Source organism: Mytilus trossulus, chromosome 7, assembly GCF_036588685.1.
Source record: "Mytilus trossulus isolate FHL-02 chromosome 7, PNRI_Mtr1.1.1.hap1, whole genome shotgun sequence".
NCBI classification, from domain to species: Eukaryota; Metazoa; Mollusca; class Bivalvia; order Mytilida; family Mytilidae; genus Mytilus; species Mytilus trossulus.
In genome coordinates this window covers 52,687,160-52,714,909 of record NC_086379.1, presented here as the reverse complement: position 1 = coordinate 52,714,909, position 27,750 = coordinate 52,687,160, and the positions used below count along the sequence as shown (strand labels likewise).

Below are 27,750 nucleotides of genomic sequence, written 5' to 3'. Positions count from 1 at the left end.
TGTACACAAGAAACTAAAATTAATAACTATACAACCCTAACAAAGGCCAGAGGCTCCTGGCTTCGGAATATTTGTATCGTAGTTTAAATGCTATAGGTGATAGGATAGCATTAACTTTACGTGTTTGGTAAATACATTTTGGTTTCTAGTCCATTTTCGGTTACAATCTCAAAGATTGGTTGATCCTGGTAGGATATTGTCTATCAGTGATGTTTTTTCCCCTCCTGAACATTGAAAGACTGGTAGGTTGAGTTCGCAAACAATTAAGAATACACATTTTTGATGTTTCGATCTGATGACTTTTCCCCCTCCTTTTATTTAAATAAATGTCGTCTGTTTTATCTGGATGATGATAGATTGCACTTATAAATAAGCATTTTCTTATTTTCTTTCTATATATGTGCTTTAGACCGTTGGTTTCTCCGTTTGAATGGTTTTACACTAGTAATTTTGGGGCTCTTTATAGCTTGTTGTTCGGTTTGATGAGTCAAGGCTCCGTGTTGAAGGACGTACATTAACCTATAATGGTTTACTTTGAAAAAATGTTATTTGAATGGAGAGTTGTCTTACTGGAACTCACACCACATCTTCCTATATATCTATTATATATCAAGTGAAAAGCTTTATGTATATATCTGCCTTTACCAGTGATTGTTTATATTTTCTATCATTACTATATATACGTAATGGTCTTTAAGTTGATTTAGATCAGTATAGAAAGTTCGTGTTTATATCTATTGGTTTTTTCGTGAGGGTTGCATGGCATAGGGTCTCAGAATTTATAATAATGGGTAAATTTCAGATGACATGCAGAAACAACAATTAAAAAAAAATAGGCTCAAAAAAAGAAAGAATGAAAATAATAGGGCGTTAGAAATAAAGTATAGACAATAATATGCAAAATACACCCAAGCAGCAAAACATGTATGTGTTTAACGTGTAGATTTCTTTTCGAATAAAGAGCGATACCGGGTCGGTTCATGAATAGGCCGGTTAGAAATCAAGGTTTTAATTTTAATTAGATTGGAAAGCTTAATCCGAGGGTTGAAAACGTATATATAAAAAAAAAAAAGCAGGGGGTGCGGGTCTCCACGGAATATTTTCATCTTATGAGCTCTACATTTGAAAGGTGAATTTAAAGGGTGCAGTAGGAGGTCCTCCACAGTTTTGAGCGATGATTTCTTGGCTTGCTCCATGCTAGTACAAATTGGAATTCCAATATCTGTGCATCAGCCAAGTAGAAATCTAAATCCTAATTTATACAAATAAAATGCATAGCATAATAATTCCAATATCTACTGAGTCTGTAGTCTGAGAAATTATGGCATGCAGATTTTTAGATATATAAAACAAAGATAATGTGTATGAAATACAAAATAATCCATGTTAGAGACTCTTTTTATTACCAACTATCATTTTACAGTCTCGATCAAATGATACTGGCGGCCGATTAAGCATTCCCTGAGCAACGTTTTGATGGAACTTTGTAACAGAATTTCGGGATCTATATAATTTATCCATGATATGATATATTAATAAATGATTTTTGAAAATGTTAGGAAAATAGAGAATAAATTCCACAACGGCTTGACAAGATTTATACAAATTATGTCATTTCGTTTATATAAATTAATATTTACTCGATGAGGCAATAACAAATTTTCAATTTGATTTATCCACCCGGAAGACTGAAATAGGCATGCCCAATAATAATGGGGTTCCCTGTTTAAAGCGTGATCACCTCTTTGTCCTCTTATGTGACAGATTAAAGTAGGTACCAGTCTGTTATCAATGAACAAACCCACCGGCCCACAGGTCTACAAGCTATTAGATTATAGATCTACAATTTGATAAAGCAACAACATGGCAATTTTTGATTCAAGCCGAGGAGGGTACAGGGTATTTGTTGGTGATCTTGGGAGTCGTGTCGGCAAGTACGAACTAGAGCGAGAGCTAGAAAAGTTTGGACCAATTTTGGATGTTTGGGTTGCAAGGTAAGCCTATGTAAAATGAGTATATAGATAAATGCCACATTTTAGTTTGTCTGGTGATAAGACATTTTTTTAAATATTGAAGTCAAGAAAATCTAGATAGGATAGTTTCAAATTGAGTAATTAAACTATACGTTTTTTTCTTCCTGCTTCAGGAAAAGTATTGGTATTACATGTTTATTTTTCATTGGCTAATTTTTGCAAAACTGCAGCACTACTGAAACACCACTGAGATTTATAGAAATACACTCATGGGTCTATTTTTCTATGATAGTTATCTTCAATGGAAATTTATTTGCATTTTAACTGTTTAAAGCAGAAATCTCAGTTTCTTCAGGATGAGAAACTAAAAGTTATGAAAAAAAAAAAAAAAAAAAAGTATTTGCAGGCTGTGACATAAGCTAACTCCTTTGCCTAATCAGCATGGGGTTCCACTGATCAATACAATTATTGTGTATATACTCTAAGATGACAGATTTTTTTGTATGAATTTGTAATAATTTACATTAAAAATTAAATTGTCATAACATTTCTATTCTTTAATGTTCAAACAGTCTGTTTTACTGTCCATATGATTCTCTAAAAATTTAATTAATTAGACATTTTTTTTACGACCCCTGTCAAAGAATTCAGGATTATAACAAAATAAGTCTGGAAAAAATTATGATTGTTTGGGAAACAGGATGAAAAAAAGAATGCTTATGTTTTAGAGATGATACAGAATATGTTTTCAGGAATTCAGGATAATGTTCCCACTCAAACATTCATCAGAAATATTCTCTTGGTTTTTATGTTCTTATTAAGAGTTGTAATTTTTATCTTTTTTTTTCAAAAACTTTACAAATACCACTTCTGTTCTAAGATAATAGGTAAGTCAAATAAAGGAGTAATTAAGGCTTTTAAGAATTGTTCTGTGGAGGCTTGTAAATGGGTAGTATTTGGAAAGTAATAAGACAGATTTTATTGTTCATGAAATTGAAATTTTCTGAATATTAATTCAGACAACTATTACAGATGGACAATTAAAATACTAATTATCTAATGCTTATAAAACGGGAATGTGTCCATAGTACACGGATGCACCACTCGCACTATCATTTTATATGTTCAGTGGACTGTGAAATTGGGGTCAATACTTTAATTTGGCATTAAAATTAGACAGACCATGTTATAGGGAACTTGTTTACTAAGTTTCAAATTGATTGGATTTCAACTTCATCAAAAACTACCTTGACCAAAAACTTTAACCTGAAGCAGAATGAGCAGGCCCACGGACGAACAGACCAGTGGATGAACAAACGGACTAACAGAGGCACAGACCAGAAAACATAATGCCCCTTTACTATCTTAGGTGGGGCCTAAAAATTAATTAAAGTAGATGAAAGGACTTGACTTTTTTTTAAATACCCATAGCAGTATATATGGTGAAATTTACTTGTACGCTATAATTTTTATGTACAAGTCCTCTTTCTGACTGTTTTATTTGACACATTCTTTGAGCATCAAAGTTAAAATCAAAACACCCAAATCAGATATTAAGTTTCTGTCTTTTTTTTGTTTATGACTTAACTGTTCTGTTTAAAATATAAAAGAAATTTGAGTAGATCATGATCTGCATGTAGTACATGTACTGAGAATAAAATGTTTTATTGGAAATCAATTTGTTCACTGTATCAAAGGTTAAAAAAGACCTGCTGTACCAAAGATCAGAAAATGTTGTAAGAAAGGTTTTAAAAAAGGATTATTATATACTGTATGTAATACAACATGTTCTAATAATGTTTGAATTGAAACATATTACAATATATTATAAGGTTATTGCACTAATATTGATGAATATTGTTTAAAGGAGAATAATGCATGTGAGCGACTAAACATTTTTATGTTAAAGTCATGTTGCCAATTTCAAAGCTCACATAGCTTAATTACATGCCTGTTGATTGTGCATGCTGAGAATTAAATTAAGATTAGAAATTAAAGAAAAGAATGGAATTCACAAACCCTTGTAATGAAAATTGAACCTTATTACCTCTAATATAGAAATCATGTCGATTTGGATGTGATATTTTTGCTGTTGGACTGTGATTCCCAGAGGATATAACTGAGTCTGCCATTCACATCTATGCACTTTAGTATTACCAAAAAATTTAACAGTATCACGATTGATTAATTTTTGGTTTCTTAATGTCCAGTGGAAAATATTTCATGCATCTTAAGAACAAAGGGATTCTGGAAAAAAACATTTGAGATATTGAAGCTGACAAGAACTATTTATTTACACCCCCGCTTGAGAAATGAAGATTAAACTGCATATAAAGCTGTTTCCATTTATCTGTTTGTCTGTTCGTCCATTCTTCTGTCCAAAACATGGTGAAGGAATTTGTAACTACATGTATATATATATAAAAAAAGCAATTTTCATATCTGCCTGGTAGTCACCTTCTGTTAGAAAATACTTTAATTTAATCCATATAAAAGCCCACTATGCATTGATTTTTCATCACCGTGTTTCAATTTCTGTAAAAGGAAATATTTTGACATTTAGTCTGGAATTATGTTATAATTTGCTTTACTGTATTAGCTATTTCCAGATAAGCTTGGCAGGTACTTCCTGATTATTTATACTTTGAATTTAATGATTCTTACTTAGCATAAAATTTTAGTATCAATATTTCTAAGCTTTTGAATTTATATTTACATGGACTACTATCATGATGAGTTGTACCGTGTAGATGTAAACAAATTTCATTTTCGGGTTTGTTAAAATAGGAATAACTGCATTAGTATTAGCAGAATAATGGTATTTATTGTTTTTTATTTCCTTCAGAAATCCTCCAGGGTTTGCTTTCATGGTATATAAATATTCAGATGATGCAGAAAAATGTGTACAAAGACTCCATGGAAGGTAAATATAAAATAGAAAGGCCATACAATAAGCACAGAATTGTGTCTTATGGTAAATATTATTTTAGTACAGTGTATACACGTAAATGGGAATGTAGATTATGTGATGAATACAAAAATACATTTCATTTTAATGTTTATTTCAAAATATTAGTATTTACTGTCTGCTTTGTTCATTTCTGTAATAGAAAGTAAACAGGTAAACATAGACGTTCTAAAGATATATGATTTATAGAACTGATAACCTTTATACTAGTCTGGTAAAATTGATTGAAATATAAAGAAAAGATTTCTTCAGGGTATGTTCATGAATTTATTGTGATTAATTATTTACATTCAGTGACCTGGTTTTGATTTTAGTTATCCAGTTAAGGTTTCTTCCATATCTATGATATTTTAACAAGATTTCCATGTGATGTTGATGTTAAAGTATAAATTATTGCACATACAATTTTGGGCAGACTTTTCGAGTGTACCAATATGAAAAGAAAAGGCCATATCAGTTTGTTTAGTTAGTTTCCTTGATAAATTATTAGCCACGGAAAAAGAGGGATTATAATTGTTTAGTCTTTTTTGCAATGTTGCACTTTTGAGAGAAGACAGAAATTATAATTTTTTCTTTCATTCTTTAATATCATTAACCAACTTTGTACTTTGACCTATAATGGTTTACTTTTATAAATTGTTACTTAGATGGAGAGTTGTCTCATTGACATAGGCACTCATACCACATAATCTTATATATCTATTTACACACTTCTAGAAAATGCAAAAACTCGTAACCCAACATATCAAGACCCCCCTTTTCCAGCACCTCCTTGACAGAATGAGTTTTAGAATATTAGATATGACATATAATTGACGTGAAAAGTTTATCTTATGGTATTGAGTAGAAAAGATAATTGGCGTAACAGCTTGTCTGTAACCAGCATTGTCCTTATAATAAAGTAGACAGAAACATCTTGTCCCATCTATTGTATTGTTTATAAAATTGTTCATTTTATTGATTTTCTTAGTTTATTACATGTTTCTGTCAATAAAAAATAATCCATTGAATGTTTAAATATTAATGTATAGGATTTTTTTAATGAATGCTATGGTTTACTGAGATTTTTAGTCAATCTATATCTATCATGTATATAGTGTTACCTAGTAAAAATCATTACATTACAGTCAAGGATTTGTATAATACTCCTTAGTACAGTCTACTTTGTAATTAATTTTTTTCAAGATTATAATTTAAAACCAAATTTGTTTTGCCAATTCAAGATTTCTGAAAAACCAATTTTTATATAGTTAAAACAATGACAATTTTGAAAAAGTAAGATATGAAAGTCGGTGTAATCCAGACAGTTTATATTTCATTAAAAATTAAATTCAATAAGAAAATATTTCAATCTCCAAATACAAATGAAGTCTCTGAAAAGTATAAGGACTTTGTTTGGGATTACATTATATTATGCAGTAAATTCAGAAATAATTATGAAGTTTTTATTAATGCGAATAATGAGACTGATTGAGAATCACAAAAATAAGAAGTTGCATCCAGATATCTGATGTATACAAGTATATATACACAGATTTTTCTTAAATTGTAATAATTAATCTAGTATTATTGTCAATTCTTCACAAATCATTTTTTTAATAAATGCCTGGAACAATTTACAGTACTCAAACAAAAAACGAATTCTATTTCATTTATGAACTAGTCTTATGGTTCATGAGAAAGTTGTCACCTGAAAGGTGTTTGAAAAGTTATCTTAAAATTCTACAGCTGGTACTATTGATAAGAAATGTACATGAACATGGAGATATCTTTCATCCTAAGTACATACATTCTTTGGATAAGAAAAACAAATATTGTATAATAATGCCTTATATATATATGATTTATTAAAAAGCTTCATGATATACTTGACTGCAAATAAAATGCAAGTAGAAGTTAAAAAAAGTAAATTTTATGATTTTATTTTCATGTCTACTTTTAAAGTTGCACAATGCATATTTGGTGGTTACTTTTCTGGTGAATGGTTTAACATGGTTGTCATCAACTTCTATACATTACTATTGTATGCTAACAAATAAGTCCCGTCAATCTAGCATAAATTTGACTCTAACCTGGAGGTAATTGCAACAGAATATTTTTAAGTTTTAATCTTAAGCATTATACCCCAAATATACACAGAAAAAAGTCCCCTAAAATCTTACTTGTTGAAGACTAAAAAAGTAACCATTTAAAATTCCTATGCAGATTTGCATTGAAAAGGGAGATAACTCATTAAAAAAAGACAGAAATATCAATAAAAATTAATTCAAAATTATAACTTTACCGCTTCTTTTCATCAGGATGTATTGATTTTTGATTTTTTAGCGGTCTTTAGAGTATAACAAACATCTCTGAAGGTGCTTGCATATCTTTTATCAAGCTATTATCTAGATTTCCTGATTCATTAGTTGACCAATTATTGAATTTTTCAACACGTCAAGGTAAAGAATCTCAAATTTAATAAAAAAAACAATTAAGCATGTATTCTTCTTTGAGTGGTTTAAAGTTTCTTTAGACAAGCAAGATGCTGAAAAAATATAATATACAGATATAAACAATACCAAATTTTCACATTATTTTTTCAAAATGGTCGCAAAGCTTCAAATTAGTGATTTTTTTAATTGAAAAATGCACACAAAAAAATAAAAACTACCCATAACACCTCGGTTTTGTACATTTCATGAGCAGAAGATTATATAATTTAGTCTAATACAATCCTATAACCCTGTCAAAGTATGATACTTTACATAAATTTCAAGAAAATCAAGCAAAAAAGACTTAAAAAAGACTGATTTTGGCAAAGTTGTCTCCCCTTCCAATGTTAATTTCCATAGGAAATTAAAAATGCTGATTTTGAGATTTCCTCAAGTTAGATTTTATGGGACTTTTTAGCTCACCTGGCCAGGTGAGCTTTTCTCATGACTTGGCGTCCAGTGTCCTGCATCCGGCGTCCGGCGTCGTTAACTTTTACAAAAATCTTCTCCTGAAACTACTGGGCCAAATTAAACCAAACTTAGCCACAATCAACATTGGGGTATCTAGTTTCAAAAATGTGTGGCGTGACCCGCCAAACAAACCAAGATGGCCGCCATGGCTAAAAATAGAACATAGGGGTAAAATGCAGTTTTTGGCTTATAACTCAAAAACCAAAGCATTTAGAGCAAATCTGACATGAGGTATAATTGTTAATTAGGTCAAGATCTATCTGCCCTGAAATTTTCAGATGAATCCGACAACCCATTGTTGGGTTGCTGCCCCTGAATTGGTAATTTTAAGGAAATTTTGCTGTTTTTGGTTATTATCTTGAATATTATTAGCTCACCTGACCTGAGAGGTCAAGTGAGCTTTTCTCACCACTTGGCGTCCGTCGACCATCGTCCGTAAACTTTTACAAAAATCTTCTCCTGAAACTACTGGGCCAAATTTAAACAAACTTGGCCACAATCATCCTTGTGGTAACTTGTTTGAAAAATGTGTCTGGTGACCTGGCCATCCAACCAAGATGGCCGCCATAGCTAAAAATAGAACATAGGGGTAAAATGTATATTTTCGCTTATATCTTTGAAACCAAAACATTAAGAGCAAATCTGACATGGGGGTAAAACTGTTGATCAGGTCAAGATCTATCTGCCCTGAAATTTTCAGACGAATTGGACAACCTGTTGTTGGGTTGCTGCCCCTGAATTGGTTATATAAGGAAATTTTGCAGTTTTTTGGTTATTATCTTGAATATTATTAAAGATAGAGATAAACTGTAAACAGCAATAATGTTCAGCAAAGTATGACCTACAAATAAGTCAACATGACCAAAATTGTCAGTCAACCCTTAAGGAGTTATTGCCCTTTATAGTCAATTTATAACAACTTTTCGTTATATTTTGTAACTTGTACAAAAATCTTCTTCTCTGAAACTACAAGGCCAAATTTAACCAAACATGGCCATAATTATCATTGTGGTATATAGTTTAAAAAATGTGTCTGATGACCCTGCCTTCCAAACAAAAAGGCCCACATGACTAAAATTAGAACATAGTGGTTAAATGCAGTTTTTGATTTATATCTTTTGAAACTAAGAAATTAAGGGCAAATCTTTTATGATTTAAATGTATATCAGAATAAGATCTATCCCCTCACAAAGTTTTAGATGAATCCAACAACTCGTTATTGGGTTGCTGCCCTAAAATTGGTAATTTTAAGGAAATTTTGCAGTTTTTGGTTATTATCTTAAATACTTTTATAGATAGAGATAAACTGTCAACAGCAATAATGTTCAGCAAAGTAAGATTTACAAATAAGTCAACATGACCAAAATGGTCAGTTGACCCCATTAGGAGTTATTGCCCTTTAAAGTCAAATTTTAACCATTTTTCGTAAATTTTTGTAATCTTTTACAAAAATCTTCTCCTCTGAAACTGCTGGGCCAATTTAATCCAAACTTGGCCACAATCATCTTTGGGGTATCTAGTTTAAAAAATGTGTGGCATGACCCGCCAAACCAACCAAAATTTTTTTAAAATTTTGTTTCATTTGTAAATTTGGATTTCAGTGTGTCGTCCATTTCACTAAATGAGTATACATTGTTATTTAGGGTCCAGCTGCTCTGTTGATGTTCTCTCTCTGGTTCTCACTGTGTTGAAGATCCTTTGGTGGTTGTGGACTGTTTTCTGCTCTGTTGAAGTTCTCTCTCTGATTCTCACTGTGTTGAAGATCCGTTTGTGGTTATGGACTGTTTTCTGCTCGGTTGAAGTTTTCTCTCTGGTTCTCACTGTGTTGAAGATCCATTGGTGGTTGTGGACTGTTTTCTGCTCTGTTGAAGTTCTCTCTCTGGTTCTCACTGTGTTGAAAGTCCGTTTGTGGTTGTGGACTGTTTTCTGCTCTGTTGAAGTTCTCTCTCTGGTTCTCACTGTGTTAAAAGTCCATTTGTGGTTGTGGACTGTTTTCTGCTCTGTTGAAGTTCTCTCTCTGGTTCTCACTTTGTTGAAGATACGTTTGTGGTTGTGGACTGTTTTCTGATCTGTTGAAGTTCTCTCTCTGGTTCTCACTGTGTTGAAGATCCATTGGTGGTTGTGGACTGTTTTCTGCTCTGTTGAAGTTCTCTGTCTGGTTATCACTGTGTTGAAAGTCCATTTGTGGTTGTGGACTGTTTTCTGCTCTGTTGAAGTTCTCTCTCTGGTTCTCACTGTGTTGAAGATCCGTTTGTGGTTGTGGACTGTTTTCTGCTCTGTTGAAGTTCTCTCTCTGGTTCTCACTGTGTTGAAGATCCCTTGGTGGTTGTGGACTGTTTTCTGCTCTGTTGAAGTTCTCCTCTGGTTCTCACTGTGTTGAAGATCCGTTTGTGGTTGTGGACTGTTTTCTGCTCTGTTGAAGTTCTCTCTCTGGTTCTCACTGTGTTGAAGATTCGTTTGTGGTTGTGGACTGTTTTCTGCTCTGTTGAAGTTCTCCTCTGGTTCTCACTCTTTTGAAGATCCATTGCTGGTTGTGGACTGTTTTTTGCTCTGTTGAAGTTCTCTCTCTGGTTCTCACTGTGTTGAAAGTCCATTTGTGATTGTGGACTGTTTTCTGCTCTGTTGAAGTTCTCTCTCTGATTCTCACTGTGTTGAAGATCCGTTTGTGGTTATGGACTGTTTTCTGCTCGGTTGAAGTTTTCTCTCTGGTTCTCACTGTGTTGAAGATCCATTGGTGGTTGTGGACTGTTTTCTGCTCTGTTGAAGTTCTCTCTCTGGTTCTCACTGTGTTGAAAGTCCGTTTGTGGTTGTTGACTGTTTTCTGCTCTGTTGAAGTTCTCTCTCTGGTTCTCACTGTGTTGAAGATCCGTTTGTGGTTGTGGACTGTTTTCTGCTCTGTTGAAGTTCTCCTCTGGTTCTCACTGTGTTGAAGATCCTTTGGTGGTTGTGGACTGTTTTCTGCTCTGTTGAAGTTCTTTCTCTGGTTCTCACTGTGTTGAAGATCCATTGGTGGTTGTGGACTGTTTTCTGCTCTGTTGAAGTTCTCTCTCTGGTTCTCACTGTGTTGAAAGTCCATTTGTGGTTGTGGACTGTTTTCTGCTCTGTTGAAGTTCTCTCTCTGGTTCTCACTGTGTTGAAGATCTGTTGGTGGTTGTGGTCTGTTTTCTGCTCTGTTGAAGTTCTCTCTCTGGTTCTCACTGTGTTAATGATCCTTTGGTGGTTGTGGACTGTTTTCTGCTCTGTTGAAGTTCTCTCTCTGGTTCTTACTGTGTTGAAGATCCATTGGTGGTTGTGGACTGTTTTCTGTTCTTCTGAAGTTCTCCTCTGGTTCTCACTGTACTGAAGATCCATCGGTGGTTGTGGACTGTTTTCTGCTCTGTTGAAGTTCTCTCTCTGGTTCTCACTGTGTTGAAAGTCCGTTTGTGGTTGTGGACTGTTTTCTGCTCTGTTGAAGTTCTCTCTCTGGTTCTTACTGTGTTGAAGATCCATTGGTGGTTGTGGACTGTTTTCTGTTCTTCTGAAGTTCTCCTCTGGTTCTCACTGTACTGAAGATCCATTGGTGGTTGTGGACTGTTTTCTGCTCTGTTGAAGTTCTCTCTCTGGTTCTCACTGTGTTGAAAGTCCGTTTGTGGTTGTGGACTGTTTTCTGCTCTGTTGAAGTTCTCTCTCTGGTTCTCACTGTGTTGAAGATCCGTTTGTGGTTGTGGACTGTTTTCTGCTCTGTTGAAGTTCTCCTCTGGTTCTCACTGTGTTGAAGATCTGTTGGTGGTTGTGGACTGTTTTCTGCTCTGTTGAAGTTCTTTCTCTGGTTCTCACTGTGTTGAAGATCCATTGGTGGTTGTGGACTGTTTTCTGCTCTGTTGAAGTTCTCTCTCTGGTTCTCACTGTGTTGAAAGTCCATTTGTGGTTGTGGACTGTTTTCTGCTCTGTTGAAGTTCTCTCTCTGGTTCTCACTGTGTTGAAGATCTGTTGGTGGTTGTGGTCTGTTTTCTGCTCTGTTGAAGTTCTCTCTCTGGTTCTCACTGTGTTAATGATCCGTTGGTGGTTGTGGACTGTTTTCTGCTCTGTTGAAGTTCTCTCTCTGGTTCTTACTGTGTTGAAGATCCATTGGTGGTTGTGGACTGTTTTCTGTTCTTCTGAAGTTCTCCTCTGGTTCTCACTGTACTGAAGATCCATCGGTGGTTGTGGACTGTCTTCTGCTCTGTTGAAGTTCTCTGGTATGAAAAAGAGAACACTAAACAAAGAATCATAACCTTTGTCATAAAGAAGACATTCAAATAACAAAATAACACAAAACAACTCTACACATAAATGGTATTATTGAGAAACACAAACCCAAATACTTCTGTCTTGTTTATGCTGTAAGATATGATCTCATCACCTTGTCATTTAGCAAACATATTCCAGTAAACCTCCAGATGAAGAAAGGTTATTATGCATACCTTCAAGTTTGCTCCAACCAAAGATTTAGAGTTCCATCTCAACTGATTGTGTGGAAATAAATACAACTTTCTAATTGTGATTTATTTGAATTGATGTTACAGAGTTATATGTGGGAGAAGAGTTAGAGTAGAACATGCAGTACCGTATGACGAACATCGGAGAGATAAATCAGTCAAAGGGAAAAGACCAGTATATAGGTAAAACATTAAAGTGATTAATCAAAGTGAAAGCATATTATTTTATTATTCATATGTCACAAATAAAAGTTATGTTCTAATTCGTAACCTCAACCGAACATAAAGCATTTATCAATTTAATACAAAACTCTCAATTGGGAGTAGCCACTTGCAAAAGTCAAGTGCATTTTATTCAGATAATAATATACACGTAATTCATTTAATACCAATGAGTATTGTGATAATTTAATTGTCTGTCTCTGACTAGCACATCAATGTTTTGTGACCCATCCTGGACTATCAACCTGTAAATAAATAATTTTTCATAATTATTAATTTAGAAAAAAGACTCTAGAACACTTGACTGCAATGACTCGAATGACTTGAACTACCTTAAAACCACCCATGCATGAAATGCTACCCGCATTCCTTATATAACCAATCAAACAGACCTATCTATAAATAGCATACACACGTGTACCTTACCAAACAAAACAAACTTGCATCGATATATGTACAACTTTGATAAATATAATAAATTTGAATTGGTTTGATGTGTTATCCTTTTGAACTATCTATTTCAGAAGGGAATTTTTTATTCATAAATAATATTGTTGAAGTTGATGCTTTGTGGCTACCTTAATTTTTGATGTTAAAAAAGTCCTTCAACAGAATAAATTATAGCTCACCTGGCCTGCTATCACTTTTAGAAATATATCAATAACTGTTTTTTCAAAGTTTTCATTAAATGCATGAAAGAAAAAAAGTAATTAGATTTGGATGTATATATTTACAGACCGAATTCCAGATCACTCAGCAGATCAAGATCAAGGTCAAGACAAAGATCGAATAGGAGATCAAGGTCAAAGTCACATAAAAGGTAAGGTTTAGTGGTTGTTGATTTCATGACATTGTCCTAGATTAGATAGCTCTCATGGGTTCCATAGGGAAATCAACATTTATGAATAATGAACCACTTTCTTCATTCACATCAGTGTGATTTCTTAACTATTTCAAGGAGTTAGATGAAAGGAGTAGGGGCATTAAGGCCTAGTTTTGGCCCAAGAAAATAAAATGTTTGATAACCATTTCAAATTGGCACATAATGTTTAGAAATGCATAGGGTCAAGAAATATAAATTAAAAACAGAAAGATTTTTATCTGCTGACGTCACAATTACGTCATAATATGTATTGTTTTCACAAAAACGATGAAAAATATAGAATTTATGCAGTTTTCTATCATTATTTCCTTTGAGGAAACATCCTGCGCAGCCGAGAAACAACGAAATAATTTAACAGAAGCTTTATTTTAACTATTGGCATAATCTCACCAAATATAAAGTTGTTTCTTGGGTGCGCACATACTTTTTCAATCTAGATATACTTAAAATTTGATGAAAAAACAAGGAAAATCACGAAATTTAACAAAATGTCGAAAATTAGGTCATGATTCTTTGCCATGGTCACTTGTTCGATGTCAAATTTGTTTTGTTTTCCTTAGTACCTTATACCTTAGTCAAGTTTTCAGTAATTTGAAAATATGTATGATAACTTTTTAATTTGCAGTAATTTTTGGGTCAAATAAGGGCCTTATTGCCCCTACTCCTTTGGTAAAGGAGTAGGTCCGGTAAGGACTCATTTTGGCCTCAAATTTCAGTTTCATCTGACGAAAGATTTTGACCACTTTTTAAACACTTAAGTGTCTATTTCACTTGATTCAATTAATTTATGTGAAAGATTTTAACTGATTTAGTCATTAAAAACGGTCCGATTCAAGCTCAAATATGAAAAATCTCTCAAATCTGCCAAAAAACGACACTTTTTAGATAGTCTTTGTCAAAAACGAAAGTGGCCGCATCCGTGTTCATCCACAACCTTTATATATGTTATGTATTATCATGAAATACAACTTACATTTCAATATTAAGGATGAACACGAATGCGGCCACTTTCGTTTTACACGGAAACCGTCTAAAATTTAACTAAAATGATAGAATTTTGAAGTTTTCCGTTATTTAGCATGACTTAACAGTGCTACAACCCGATATATGTGTATTGTCTTGTCAAAAACTGCCCATATTTATGTAGCAGAACCATTTAACTGCCCAATAAATAACTAAAAGTTTACATTTTAACAATTTTGTAAAACTGTTATTTTTTGGGGCCAAAAAGGGGTCTTACCGGACCTACTCCTTTGTGATTTTTTTTTATATGTGCTCTTAATCAAAATATCTTTTCTGATTTTGATTAAATAGTTACAGAATGAGAGTTATTTGGACTTCGAGGATTTTGCTGAACAATTTCTATGTGGTTCATACTTCAACTGCAATCTTGAAGGTATATTTGTACAAGGACATTTAGTTGTTTCTTTATGTAGCAAAAATGTAATGCTATCTTAGAGACCACAATAGGATTAAAAAAACTTGTATGTGATCATCACATATCAGTTGCGATCATGTAGATACACTTTTGACCTAATTATGACAATTGGAATAAAAAAAAATCATGGCTCCCTTGTTTTCCCTCTTCCTGTAAGATGCTAGATGATTTTGGTATATAAGGAAAGTAGGAATTTGCAGATCATAAATAAATTTCAGTATAGTTGACTTCTTTAGATTAACTAAAACAATCTTGTGTCATCTAAAAGTGAAGCAAACTTTTGGATCATTTCTGTTGTTTTTTATCATCTGCATCACACTTTGTATATCAGTGACTTTTTGAAAACACGTCAACAGAATATAACCAAAATTGCAGAAACTTTTTATGCCCCACCTACAATAGTCCGTTCGTTTGTCCGTCTGTTACACTTCAGGTTAAAGTTTTTGGTGAAGTTGAAGTCCAATCAACTTGAAACTTAGTATACATGTTCCCTTTGATAAGATCATTCTAATTTTAATGCCAAATTAGAGAATTTATTCCAATTTCACGGTCCAGTAAACATAGAAAAGGATAGTGCGAGTGGGGCATCCATGTACTGTGGACACATTCTTGTTTGACCTGATACCTCAATCGTTTATCTGAATGATCTTTGGGATTTTCAATTACAAAATCTGTTGATTTCACTTTGTCAATCTGCATTTCCTAACAAAACATCCTGATAGGATTTCACCAAATGTGTACATATACTTTTACAGACATGAAGTTGTTCACCATGTTCACCTGCTTTTCTAATTAAATTTCTTTAATATTGCAGGTTTCTCATACCATAACAAATTTTGGTTCAAATTGGCAATCTAAAAATAATATATTCCTATCACTAGTAGTTATTACAAATAATTGTTTGTGCGCATTTTTTTTTTTTTTTTTTTTTTTTAAAGAATTGGTAATTTCAGAATTAGCTTTGTTAGTTTATGATTGAAATGGATGGTTTATTTACAGGTCAAGGAGTGGATCCAGAGACAGAAGAAAATCAAAATCAAGTACCAGTACGAGTAAACGAAAGAGGTAATTAAGTAACATTCACTGAAACATTGACAATCAAAATAGTACTGATTAAAGATATTAAACCAAAGTCGGACAAAATTGAATTTCATACTTATTATTATACCACTGCTTAAAAAAAGAGGGGTACTGTTTTACCGCTGTCTGTCCGTCGATGAATGAATATTTTTAGCAGCATCTTTCTCATAAAATACATCATAAAGATTTCTGAAATTTGGTTTCAGGGTTTATATAAGTCAGCTATACTGTGATGGTTTTTCAGATTCAGCACTCTACAACTTCCTGTTAACTGAACACTTCTATCATTTCACATATGATAGCCAAGTTGAAAACTTTTCTCACATTTTTCTCGGGAAATACAATACAAGGATTTTTTAAATTTGGTTCAAGAGTTTATATTAGTCAGCCATGTGATGCGTTTTTAAATTCATCACTCAATAACTTCCTGTTTACTGAACACTTCTATCATTTTACACATGATAGCCAAGTTGAAAACTTTCGTCACATTTTTCTCAGGAAATGCAATACAAGGATTTTTAAAATTTGGTTTGAGGGTTAATAATAGTCAGCTATATATACCATTTGATGCTTTTTCAAAGGAGTAGGGGCATTAAGGCCTAATTTTGGCCCAAGAAAATAAAATGTTAGAATAATGTTAAGAAATGCATAGGATCAAGAAATATAAATGAAAAACATAAAAGATTTTTATATGATGACGTCACAATTACGTCATTATATGTGCTGTTTTCACAATAACAATGAAAAATACAGAATTTTAAGCAGTTTTCTATCTTTATTTCCGTTGTGAAAACATCCTGCACAGCTGAGAAACAACAAAATATTTTAACAGAAGCTTTATTATAACTATAGGCATATTCTGACCAAATATAAAGTTGTTTCTTGGGTGCGCAAATACTTGTTCAATCTAAAATATACTTAAAATTTGATGAAAAAACAAGAAAAAATAACGACATTTAACAAAATATGCAAATTAGGTTATGATTTGTTGCCATGGTAACTTGTTTGATGTCAAATTTGTTTTGTTTTTCTTTGTACCTTATACTTAAGTCAAGTTTTTAGTAATTTAAGAATATGTATAATAACTTTTAAATTTTCAGTAAATTTTGGGCCAAATAAGGGCCTTATTGCCCCTACTCCTTTATCACTCAACAACTCCCTGTTAACCTTATACTTTTAGAGGGCTGGGTATCATAAGTAAGCCTTGTCTTTTTCTATTTTTGCTTACTAAAATATACAAAGTGTGAAGTGAACCCTGTAAACAAAGAATATCAAACTCTATATGTGTATTGAAGCGTACCTGTTGAAACTGATAAAGACTGAATCAATGTTTGTATAATGGACAAACTATCATACTGAAATGATATTACTTGATTTAGGTCATCCTCCAGATCTAGGTCAAGAGACAGAAAAAGATCAAAAGAAAGAAGCAGTAAATCAGAGTAAGTTACAATAAGCCTGAAAATACTGATTAAAAGAACACTCTTACCTGTATTTTAATTCTGCAAAGATTTGTTTTACTCTTAGATCATGACTTCTATTCGGGACATTAGCATCCTGTTTATTGTCGAGCCTGCAACCTTTGTTGCAGAAAGCTCAACATAGGGATAGTGATCCAGCAGCGGCGGTTTTAGCTAACTTCTTAAAAGCTTTGTATTTAGGAAGGTGAAAGACCAGGATGCTTCATATTTTATATATGGATGCCTCATGTTACGAAGTTTCCGTCAGTTACATGTCCAATGTCCTTGACCTCGTTTTCATGATTCAGTGACTACTTGAAAAAAAAGTTAATTTTTTTTTTATAGTTAAATTCTCTCCTATTATAAGTAATAGGTCAACTATATTTGTTGTATGGAAGAATTGTTAGCTGTACATGCCTGTCTGACATGGTTCATCTGACCTTGACCTCATTTTCATGGTTCATTGGTCAATGTTTAGTTTTCTTGGTTAAGTTTATGTGACAGTTGTAATAAAGCTTTATATTTAGGACTATCAACATAATATCAATGATTAGTAAAGAAGGCGAGACATTTCATCGTTTGCACTCTTGAGATTGATTGATTGATTGTTGGTTGCTTTACGCCGCATTAGCACAAAAAGGCTATATCGCGGCGAGAGCTAATTCGAATATTTTTACAATTTAAAGCATATTTTAAAATAAGACAAAAAGTCCTTCAATATACTAAAATTATTGACTAAAGCAAATTGAGTATATACAAATAAAATTCAACAGTAAAATAACGTGATAAAAATTAAAATCGATTGAAATATAATAACATTTTTATATTTTATAATAAATTCCAATTTCTTTTAAAAAAGCAACAATATTTGTAAATGGAACATCATTAAATAAATCATACATATTATTGACATTGAAATGCTTCTTACGAATATCAGCAAAGTCAATACAATTAATTAAAACATGTTTAATAGTATACTTGCAGTTGCAAGGAACACATTGTGAATATTATAGTGGAGTGAATCAACACAGTGTTAACATAGGTCACAAAAGTAGTTCTGGTTACAGGATTTATCAAAGTGGACTTTATCTATTTCAAATTATAAATTTCTTTGCCTTTTCAGACGTAAATCAAAATCCCGCTCCAGAAGTAAATCTCCAAAAAGGAAATCCTCCAGGCGAAGCAGATCAATATCAAAGCATGAATCCAAATCACCAGATAAGAAGAGCAAATCACAAGACAAGAAAAGTAAATCACCAGAGAGAAATAACGAATCATTAGAAAGAAAAAGTAAATCGCCTGATAGAAAAAGTAAATCTCCAGACAGAAGAAGTAAATCTCCAGACAGTAGGAGTAAATCACCAGAGAGAAGGAGTAAATCACCAGAAACACAGAGTAAATCACCAGAACTTCAGAGTAAATCACCAGAGCACAACAATGTCTCAACATTTTCTAACGATAGTTCACCATCACCAATCAAATCTGATAAAAATGACCAGTCTGCTGCAAGGTAATTTGGTTTGTAGATCACCAAATCAATCCCTTTACAATTGTTATTTGTAATAAGGGATAACTCATATCATAATTTGTGACATCACCAGATTTTTACTTGTTATAGAGCAGCTCATGGAGCAGGAACTTCTTGCCTTTCCTGAGCACTGTAGTTCAACCCTGATTTTGGTGGTGTTAATATTGCTCAATGTTTGGTTTTCTGAATTTGTTTACTGCATATAGGAAGCAAACTATTAATTTGCCTTTTATACATTCAGCTGTTAAATAAGCATATAGAATTATAAAAATATAAATAATGATCTGAATTATGATTTTCCCAATTAAATAAAACTTTTTTTATTTTCAGTGATACGAAACCAGATGAAAGTATGGACAATCAAGGGTAGGTATCATCTGTTTGACATAGTTTTTATTAAATTAAGGGGAAATCACTACATTTTATAATTTACTTGAGAGAATCTTATAAATAAAATTAGAGCTATATGTTAAAACAGTATCCCTTTTATTTAAATTTTGAAACTTTACTTGACAAATTATTGATGTAAAATTTTAACTTTTTTTACTTTATCAGACCTACTGATTTAATGAATTTTTCATTTTTAATGGCAAAAATTTTATTTTTAATAAATAAATAAAAAAGTGTGAAATATTTGATGGGCACAGAAAAAAATGGGAGTTTTAGGATGATATTGAAATGAGCATTTTTGCTGTAAAAAATGGAGTTTGATGTCAACACACATATTTTGAAGTTTTCCCCTTATTTGAAAATTATTCATCAATTGAGTTAGTAGCGAATATGCATAAATCATTTCTATACATAAAATTGTTTGTTTATAGAGTATTTTTAAGTCAATCAGGTTTATTTTAAGATTATTAATGTTTGGAGGGAAAAAAACGAACGATTATGAAATAAAAAAATATTTTTAACCTAGACATTTTTAGTACTTAGTATATTGTGACATGTGTGTTATAACTGGTCTATCAACATTTAGCGCTGCTCCAAGGAGTATGAACTCACCCACATGATAAACTACTACTCAGTAACATACTCAAAGGCAGCTACTCAGGATCAATAACTCATGTCAGAGACCAAGGGGTAGATAACACACTATCAGGAACAATAACTCATGTCAGAGACCAAGGGGAGATAACCCACTATCTCAAAAACATACTCAATACCACCACAACCACACTACTCATGCTGATAGTAAAAAGCCAAATCTCAGAAGATTACTTTACTTATATTATCCATGTGAGTAGCACTGGTCGGAGAAACTAACAATGTTTTTACTAATATTTTTTTTTCTGGCTAGAATACCCTTCATTTAATGGAAATCTATATGTCAACTTTTGCCTTGTGCACCTTCTTCTTTTGCTTCGCACATTCTCTTCTTTTTATGATAGCTACTGGTTAGTATTGAAATGTTTTAATGATATATTTGCACTTAAATTACAAGTCAATAAAATGATGGTGAAAAAACATGTTTATTATTTTGAATTTTTAAAACTTGTGTACAAAAAGTTTTCCCTCTGTTGAAGTTTCTTATACTGTGGATTCACGTTTTTTCTTTGATTCAAACTTTCGTTGAATGGGGAAAAAGTTTAACATTTATGGGTATTTGATCTTTAGGTTTTGCCAAAATATCTATAAACATCTATAGATATTTGGCTCTGTTGGACATATAAATTTACCCACAAAGGTTTCCATAAGTAATAATGTATCCACAGTATTTAGTATTAGTAATTGATAGTAAGAAGATCTCCCATATATCTTTTTGTAAAGGTATCTGTTTTATATCAACAAACTTTTTTTTTAATAAGTTGGAAAAAAACATATATTTTAACACATGCTGAGATAAAAGTTGGCAGCTAGATTTTCATGTTTGCTTTTGTTGTTTATAGCCAGTATTTATTCACTGAAGTTTTGTTCCCTATGTTTTGTTGTTGTAAAAAATTGTTGAACCTTCTGTGAAATATATCAAAAGTTAATAGTCGTATAATATTTTTGTAGAAATTTTTTGAAGCAATTGATTTTGTTTTATTTATGCATGTGAAAAAAGATCATTGTCGTCACATCTTAAATTTGTAATATCTTTTGAATTCCAAGTTTTTCACTTTTAAATTATTTTTATTTTCTATTGGAAGTGCAAGCATACTTATAAATTTTTGTGGTATCATGCCTTGACAAAATTTAGGACTGACATATGACCTTCATGGATACATATATATGGCAAAAGGTGTCATAAATTCTGGAAATTTGATTTCATGGGGAAAATTCACAACAAGAATTGCATGGAAAATGGACACAGAAATGTTTTAAAGAAAAAGTTTTGTCCAGAATTTATGGCATGACCTAGCAGAAAGAACTAATAAGATATCATTACATTTAAACTGAGTGCATGTGTACTTGTATCAGAACCACCCTGTATCACATGGAAGTTAACATTTCAGTGTTTATTAAAGGAGGAAAACTGAGTGGTTTTCTTGGGTGATATAAGATAAACAATTTGTGCCTTTATGTGTCACGTAACAAACATTTCAAAGTCAAACAAAGGGATTGAAGATACAACTTGTTTTGAATAAAAGCAAAATGAGCTTAATTTTTATTAGAAATCAAAAGTGGAACAGTTAAAGAAATAAAACAATATATATTTAAACCAACTTGTGAGAACAGTATGAATAAAAGACAGATTTAAAAAAAAGTTATGTGTGACATTGAAGTGATAAATGTAAAAAAAGATTTGAAATGGTAAAGAAAAGATCGATGTGATATTGCTTACTTCACTCAACTTAAAAGTGTACAAATCAAAATATAAAAACAATTGGACTGGTGATCTGGATGTGTGATATTAATTGGATACTGTAAACCAGCTGATTTTCGCGAGCGATTTATTTTCTCATTAGTAGAAAAATAACGTGAATATTAATCGCCAATATGTAAAACTTGGATCATTCCTTATTAAAATACAGAAAATCGCGAATTATATAGCCGCAAAGTGGTCTAGGAAGGGTAAAACGCGAAATTAAGTATCATTGAAAAAGAGTTGGTTTACAGTATATCTAATTTGGTCTAAATGAGGGTTAACAAACATGAAATTATTTCAAAAGCATATTTACTTGATAAAACCTGTAAATACATGTAGTTCCATATTGAAACTTTGATAGCAAATAAAAATTGAAGTTGTAAAGTTATGTATGAACATTTCCAATGCAGCTCTCTTTTAAAGCGGAATCAATTTTATGCTAGCCTAGATGAATAGTATACTTCATGGAACACTGGACAAACCTTAGCTTGTTTAGTCAGTGGAACGTATAATAGAAGTGCATATTATATTGAATGAGAGAGAAACAATTCTACTAAATGCCAAATTAATTAGCAATATTATGAGGAACACTGAATATAATATATATTTGAAAAAAAATAATTGACAGTTTTATAGAGATTTGAATTAAAAAGATAAAGGTCGTACATGTTTGCTCATGCTAAAAAAACTGCAAACAGAGTTTAAGCTATTAATGTAAAGTACTCCTTCATGAATGAAATTTATTTTTCATCAAACCTTGTGATTTTGGTTTTGTATACTAGTTGTAATGGTATGTTAGTGCTTTATGGAAACATGTATGAGTAGATCTACAGTAAATCTTAATTATGATTTGACTGACTTTTATTCATTTTTAGCTCACCGGGCCCGAAGGGCCAAGTGAGCTTTTCTCATCACTTGGCGTCCGTCGTCCGTCGTCGTCTGTCGTCGTCCGGTGTTAACTTTTACAAAAATCTTCTCCTCTGAAACTACTGGGCCAAATTTAACCAAACTTGGCCACAATCATCATTGGTGTATCTAGTTTAAAGTTTGTGTTTTTTGACCCGGCCAACCATCCAAGATGGCCGCCATGGCTAAAAATAGAACATAGGGGTCAAATGCAATTTTTGGCTTATAACTCAAAAACCAAAGCATTTAGAGCAAATCTGACTTGGGTAAAATTGTTTATCAGGTCAAAATCTATCTGCCCTGAAATTTTCAGATGAATCAGACAACCCATTGTTGGGTTGCTGCCCCTAAATTTGTAATTTAAGGAAATTTTACTGTTTTTGGTTATTATCTTGAATATTATTATAGATGGAGATCAACTGTAAACAGCAATAATGTTCAGCAAAGTAAGATTTACAAATAAGTCAACATGTCCAAAATGGTCAGTTGACCCCTTTAGGAGTTATTGCCCTTTATAGTCAATTATTAACCATTTTTTGTAAATATCCATGATCTTTTACAAAAATCTTCTCCTCTGAAACTACTGGGCCAAATTAATCCAAACTTGGCCAAAATCATCATTGATGTATCTAGTTTAAAGTTTGTGTTTTTTGACCCGGCCAACCATCCAAGATGGCCGCCATGGCTAAAAATAGAACATAGGGGTCAAATGCAATTTTTGGCTTATAACTCAAAAACCAAAGCATTTAGAGCAAATCTGACTGGGTAAAATTGTTTATCAGGTCAAAATCTATCTGCCCTGAAATTTTCAGATGAATCAGACAACCCATTGTTGGGTTGCTGCCCCTAAATTGGTAATTTTAAGGAAATTTTACTGTTTTTGGTTATTATCTTGAATATTATTATAGATGGAGATCAACTGTAAACAGCAATAATGTTCAGCAAAGTAAGATTTACAAATAAGTCAACATGTCCAAAATGGTCAGTTGACCCCTTTAGGAGTTATTGCCCTTTATAGTCAATTTTTAACCATTTTTTCGTAAATATCCATGATCTTTTACAAAAATCTTCTCGTCTGAAACTACTGGGCCAAATTAATCCAAACTTGGCCACAATCCTCATTGATGTATCTTGTTTAAAATTGTGTTTTTTGACCCGGCCAACCATCCAAGATGGCCGCCACGGCTAAAAATAGAACATGGAGGTTAAATGCAGTTTTTGGTTATTACTCAAAAACCAAAGCATTTAGAGCAAATTTGACAAGGGGTAAATATGTTTATCTGGTCAAGATCTATCTGCCCTGAAATTTTAAGATGAATGGGACAACTCGTTGTTAGAGTGCTGCCCCTAAATTGGCAATTTTAAGGAAATTTTGCTGTTTTGGGTTATTATCTTGAATGTTATTATAGATAGAGATAAACTGTAAACAGCAATAATGTACAGCAATTTAAGACTCAAAAATAAGTCAAAATGACCAAAATGGTCAATTGACCCCCTAAGAAGTTATTGTCCTTTATAATCAATTTTTAACAATTTTCATAAAATTTGTAAATTTTTACTAACAATTTCCACTGAAACTACATGGACAAGTTCATTATAGATAGAGATAATTGTAAGCAGCAAGAATTTTCAGTAAAGTAAGATGTACAAACGCATCACAATCACCTAAACACAATTTTGTCATGAACTGTCTGCTTCCTTTGTTTAATTCACATATACCAAGGTGAGCGACACAGGCTCTTTAGAGCCTCTAGTTACTATTTCTTATATACATTGTGTATTTGATAATTTGTATAAATTCCGGACCATATTTTGAATTTTAAAGGGAAAAGAAAAAAGTACAGTGTATTCATTCCTGACACAAAATCCCTACACACTTAGGAAAAAAACATAGAAGTTTCTCTCTAAGTTGCTATTCTTCATCTTGTTGAATAATTGATATTCGATGTGTTCTGAACAAATGAAAACCTGCATCTTTCTGAAAGTAGATAAAATCTTACTTCTGTGTAGTATTTTTCCCAATATAAAAAAAATCACAAAGTTTTCTTAATTACTGGATAGAAAAAGATTTCTATAACTAAATGAAGAGTAGATAATAAAGTTTGGCTGTTAACATGTAGATTGTTGTACAGTTTAATAGTAAAAGAATTTAGATTGTATACTAATATTCAAGCTTAGATAACTATATTGTTAAAGTTAGTTTAATATACTTTTCAGTGGTATTAGATGTTTTGTGGGGTAATTTACATTATGATACATGTAGTGTACACATCTTTTGCTCGAATAATACATTTACAGATTTGTAGGTCAGCCTATTGTCAGTTGCACAGATAAAGCTTCTGAACAAGTTGAATTCTCCAACCTTAACCATTGTAAGAACACATCCCTGTTTGAAGATAGACATTTGACCAAATATTCAGTCTTTCTAGATTTGATTCATTTGGATCAGCAACCTAAAATAGTCCTTCCAAAAGTGTATTTAAGTTTATACAAACATGGTAGGTATTAAAGTCATTTTCTTGCAAGTTTTCACTGTTTTTGGAAGTTGCATACCTCTTCAGCTTGGGCCAGATAAAGAAGGGAAACTCACCCCTTCATGATTGCAATTTTGCTCAGATTTCAATTTTTAGAGTTCAAATTTGTACTTAAACTACACTGTAAATTTGATGAACAAAAAACATCCTTAGTAAGGAGGGTCATACTTGCATTTTTAAATCAATATCAAACAGTTAACCTTAAAAAGTATGGAGAACCTAATTTTAAATTTAGGGAGAGGCAGTAGTTTAACAATCATTGCATGGTAAGGGGTTAAGCAGACTAGTTGCTTCCCACCATAATTGATTACAAAAAATAAAATAAAAAATCAGAACCTGTCTATATTGATAACTCCCATATAAACTATAAATTAAAAATATATTTTTTTATGCCCCACTTACTATAGTTGAAGGGAATTATGTTTTCTGGTCTGTGCGTCCGTTCATCCGTTCGTCCGTCCGTTCTTCCGTCTGTCCCGCTTCAGGTTAAAGTTTTTGGTCAAGGTAGTTTTTGATGAAGTTGTAGTCCAATCGACTTCAAACTTGGTACGCATGTTTTCTATGATATGATCTTTCTAATTTTAATGCCAAATTAGAGAATTTACCCCAATTTCACGGTCCACTGAACATAGAAAATGATAGTGCCAGTGTGGCATTCGTGTACTGAGGACACATTCTTGTTTGTACTGTATTTTGTTGTTGTTTGCATGTTAGACTGTAGCTTAATATCCAGCATATTGTATAGCTGCAATATGGTAAATTATTATTAGGTTAGTCAAAACAGATAAATTTCTGAAACTTTGTCTGTAGATTTAACTCAATCTTCCAATTATAATACTTTTATATTTACATGTGTAGTTATTTGAATCTGAACTTTAATCTAAATTGTATATGCTTACTCTGTATGGTTCATGTAAAAAGATTTTTTATGATCTTGAGCGAAAATATAAAAACTTGTTAAGACATTTCCCAGAGAAAAAAAATATACCCTTTGTTAACTCTCAAACTCTTTTTTTCATGAAAATAAGAATAAACATTGGAAAAAACTCAGAATCTGTGCACTTAAGAAAGAATTCATCATGACCTGAGTCATTAAAGTTTATGTAAGCATTCTGATGTGTACTGTTGAAGATATAAGGGATTATCATAGTTGTCAAATGTGCTTGCAGTGCATAATTGTTTTCATTTGAAAGCAGAATTCATTTAATTTTGAAAGTATAATTCAAAAATTAAAAAAAAAAATTGTGAACTTGGCTCTGACCATTTATCCAATACCAAGAAACAACAGTTGATTAATTATTCAAATGTTTCAAATTGTTTGCACTTAAACAAATTCAGAATGCACAAATTTATTTTGTCATAATTTTTTCACATCACAATAATCCTTTACACAACTACAAATAGTCCTGTTTATCTTATAAAAACAATAAATGACGAGTGTAAAACCAACTTTTCTATTGTTTTAGTACTTTCTCTTATAAATACAGGACATGTACTTACCTACTGGTAGTATTTATCTTTCTGACTTCTTCTTTATTCTCTCTATAGTAAACTTTAAATTCTTTTAGGAGACAGAAGTGTATTACATGTTAACTCATAAATCGACCTATCCTGTTTATCTTCTTTTTAAATTGATTGTAATGAATGTTTGATTTTTTTCAGGTCTGTTTCTGAAGACCATGTTGATACATCACATGTGACAGATGTTTCACATGCCACAGATACATCCCATGTCATGGATAGTACGGACCCAGACATTAGTGACAAACCAGACGACAATGACGCCAATGGGGAGTCATAGTTATTATAAATTGTGATAAGAAGGACAGAATCAAAAGATGATAGAAAGAGTTATATACAAGAGTTATATGTGCAGTTATGCAGAAGACAATTATATTTAATATTTTGTTATATAAACTTAAAATTTGTTTATTTTATTTTACTGTTAATCTCTAAAAACCATCATTGAATATACACCATTTTAAAGTTGAAGATGATAAGTGAATGCCGTACAGTAACCTATAGTTGTTAATTTCTGTGTCATTTTGGTGTTTTGGAGAGTTGTTTCATTGGCAATCATACCACATCTTCTTTTTTATAGTTGTAAGTAATCATTATTTATTGTATAAATAAGGGGTAAAGATATATATTTTGTATTTTTTAGTTTTCACAAAAAATGGCCCTTTTGGCTGATGTGAGCTTTTCTCACTAAGAATCAATTGTTTATATTATCAGAAAGATGTATTTAGAAAACAAAATTACTCTATGTTCCTTTTATAAACCTCTGTGAAACCTAGTAACTGATGACTTTCTTGTTATGTAATATATCATGATATACAACCAGATCTGTGATATGCAATCTTTAACCTTACCGGTGTCATGTTCTTTGTGCTTTCAATAGTTGATGCAGGTATTGACAAAATTTTAAAAAATGGACTTATTGTTGTAAAAGAAAAAAATTGTATGCCCCTCACAGCAGAGAGAAGATTCACTTTTATCAGGTTTTGAAAAGTTTTGCATGTTCAAGACACTTTTTAAGAAACCAAAACTTGTAAATTGATGTTATTT

General features: G+C 32.1%; 1 protein-coding gene across 2 annotated transcripts; it reads left to right on the top strand.

Moving 5' to 3' along the window:
• The first annotated feature begins 1,758 nt into the window (after positions 1–1,758).
• Positions 1,759–27,544, top strand: LOC134725276 (serine/arginine-rich splicing factor 7-like). Of its 2 annotated transcripts, XR_010108537.1 has the most exons (10): positions 1,759–1,994; positions 4,819–4,896; positions 12,431–12,526; positions 13,302–13,385; positions 15,886–15,951; positions 17,346–17,408; positions 18,550–18,936; positions 19,285–19,320; positions 19,931–20,190; positions 26,845–27,544. XR_010108537.1 is itself a non-coding variant. In XM_063588953.1 (9 exons), the coding sequence occupies exons 1-9, from the start codon at positions 1,864–1,866 to the stop codon at positions 26,981–26,983; spliced, it is 1,080 nt and encodes a 359-aa protein (XP_063445023.1). In that variant the 5' UTR covers positions 1,759–1,863; the 3' UTR covers positions 26,984–27,544. The 2 variants fall into 2 exon arrangements, 1 of the variants encoding a protein (XP_063445023.1); XM_063588953.1 differs by lacking the exon at positions 19,931–20,190.
• Positions 27,545–27,750: the final 206 nt, after the last annotated feature.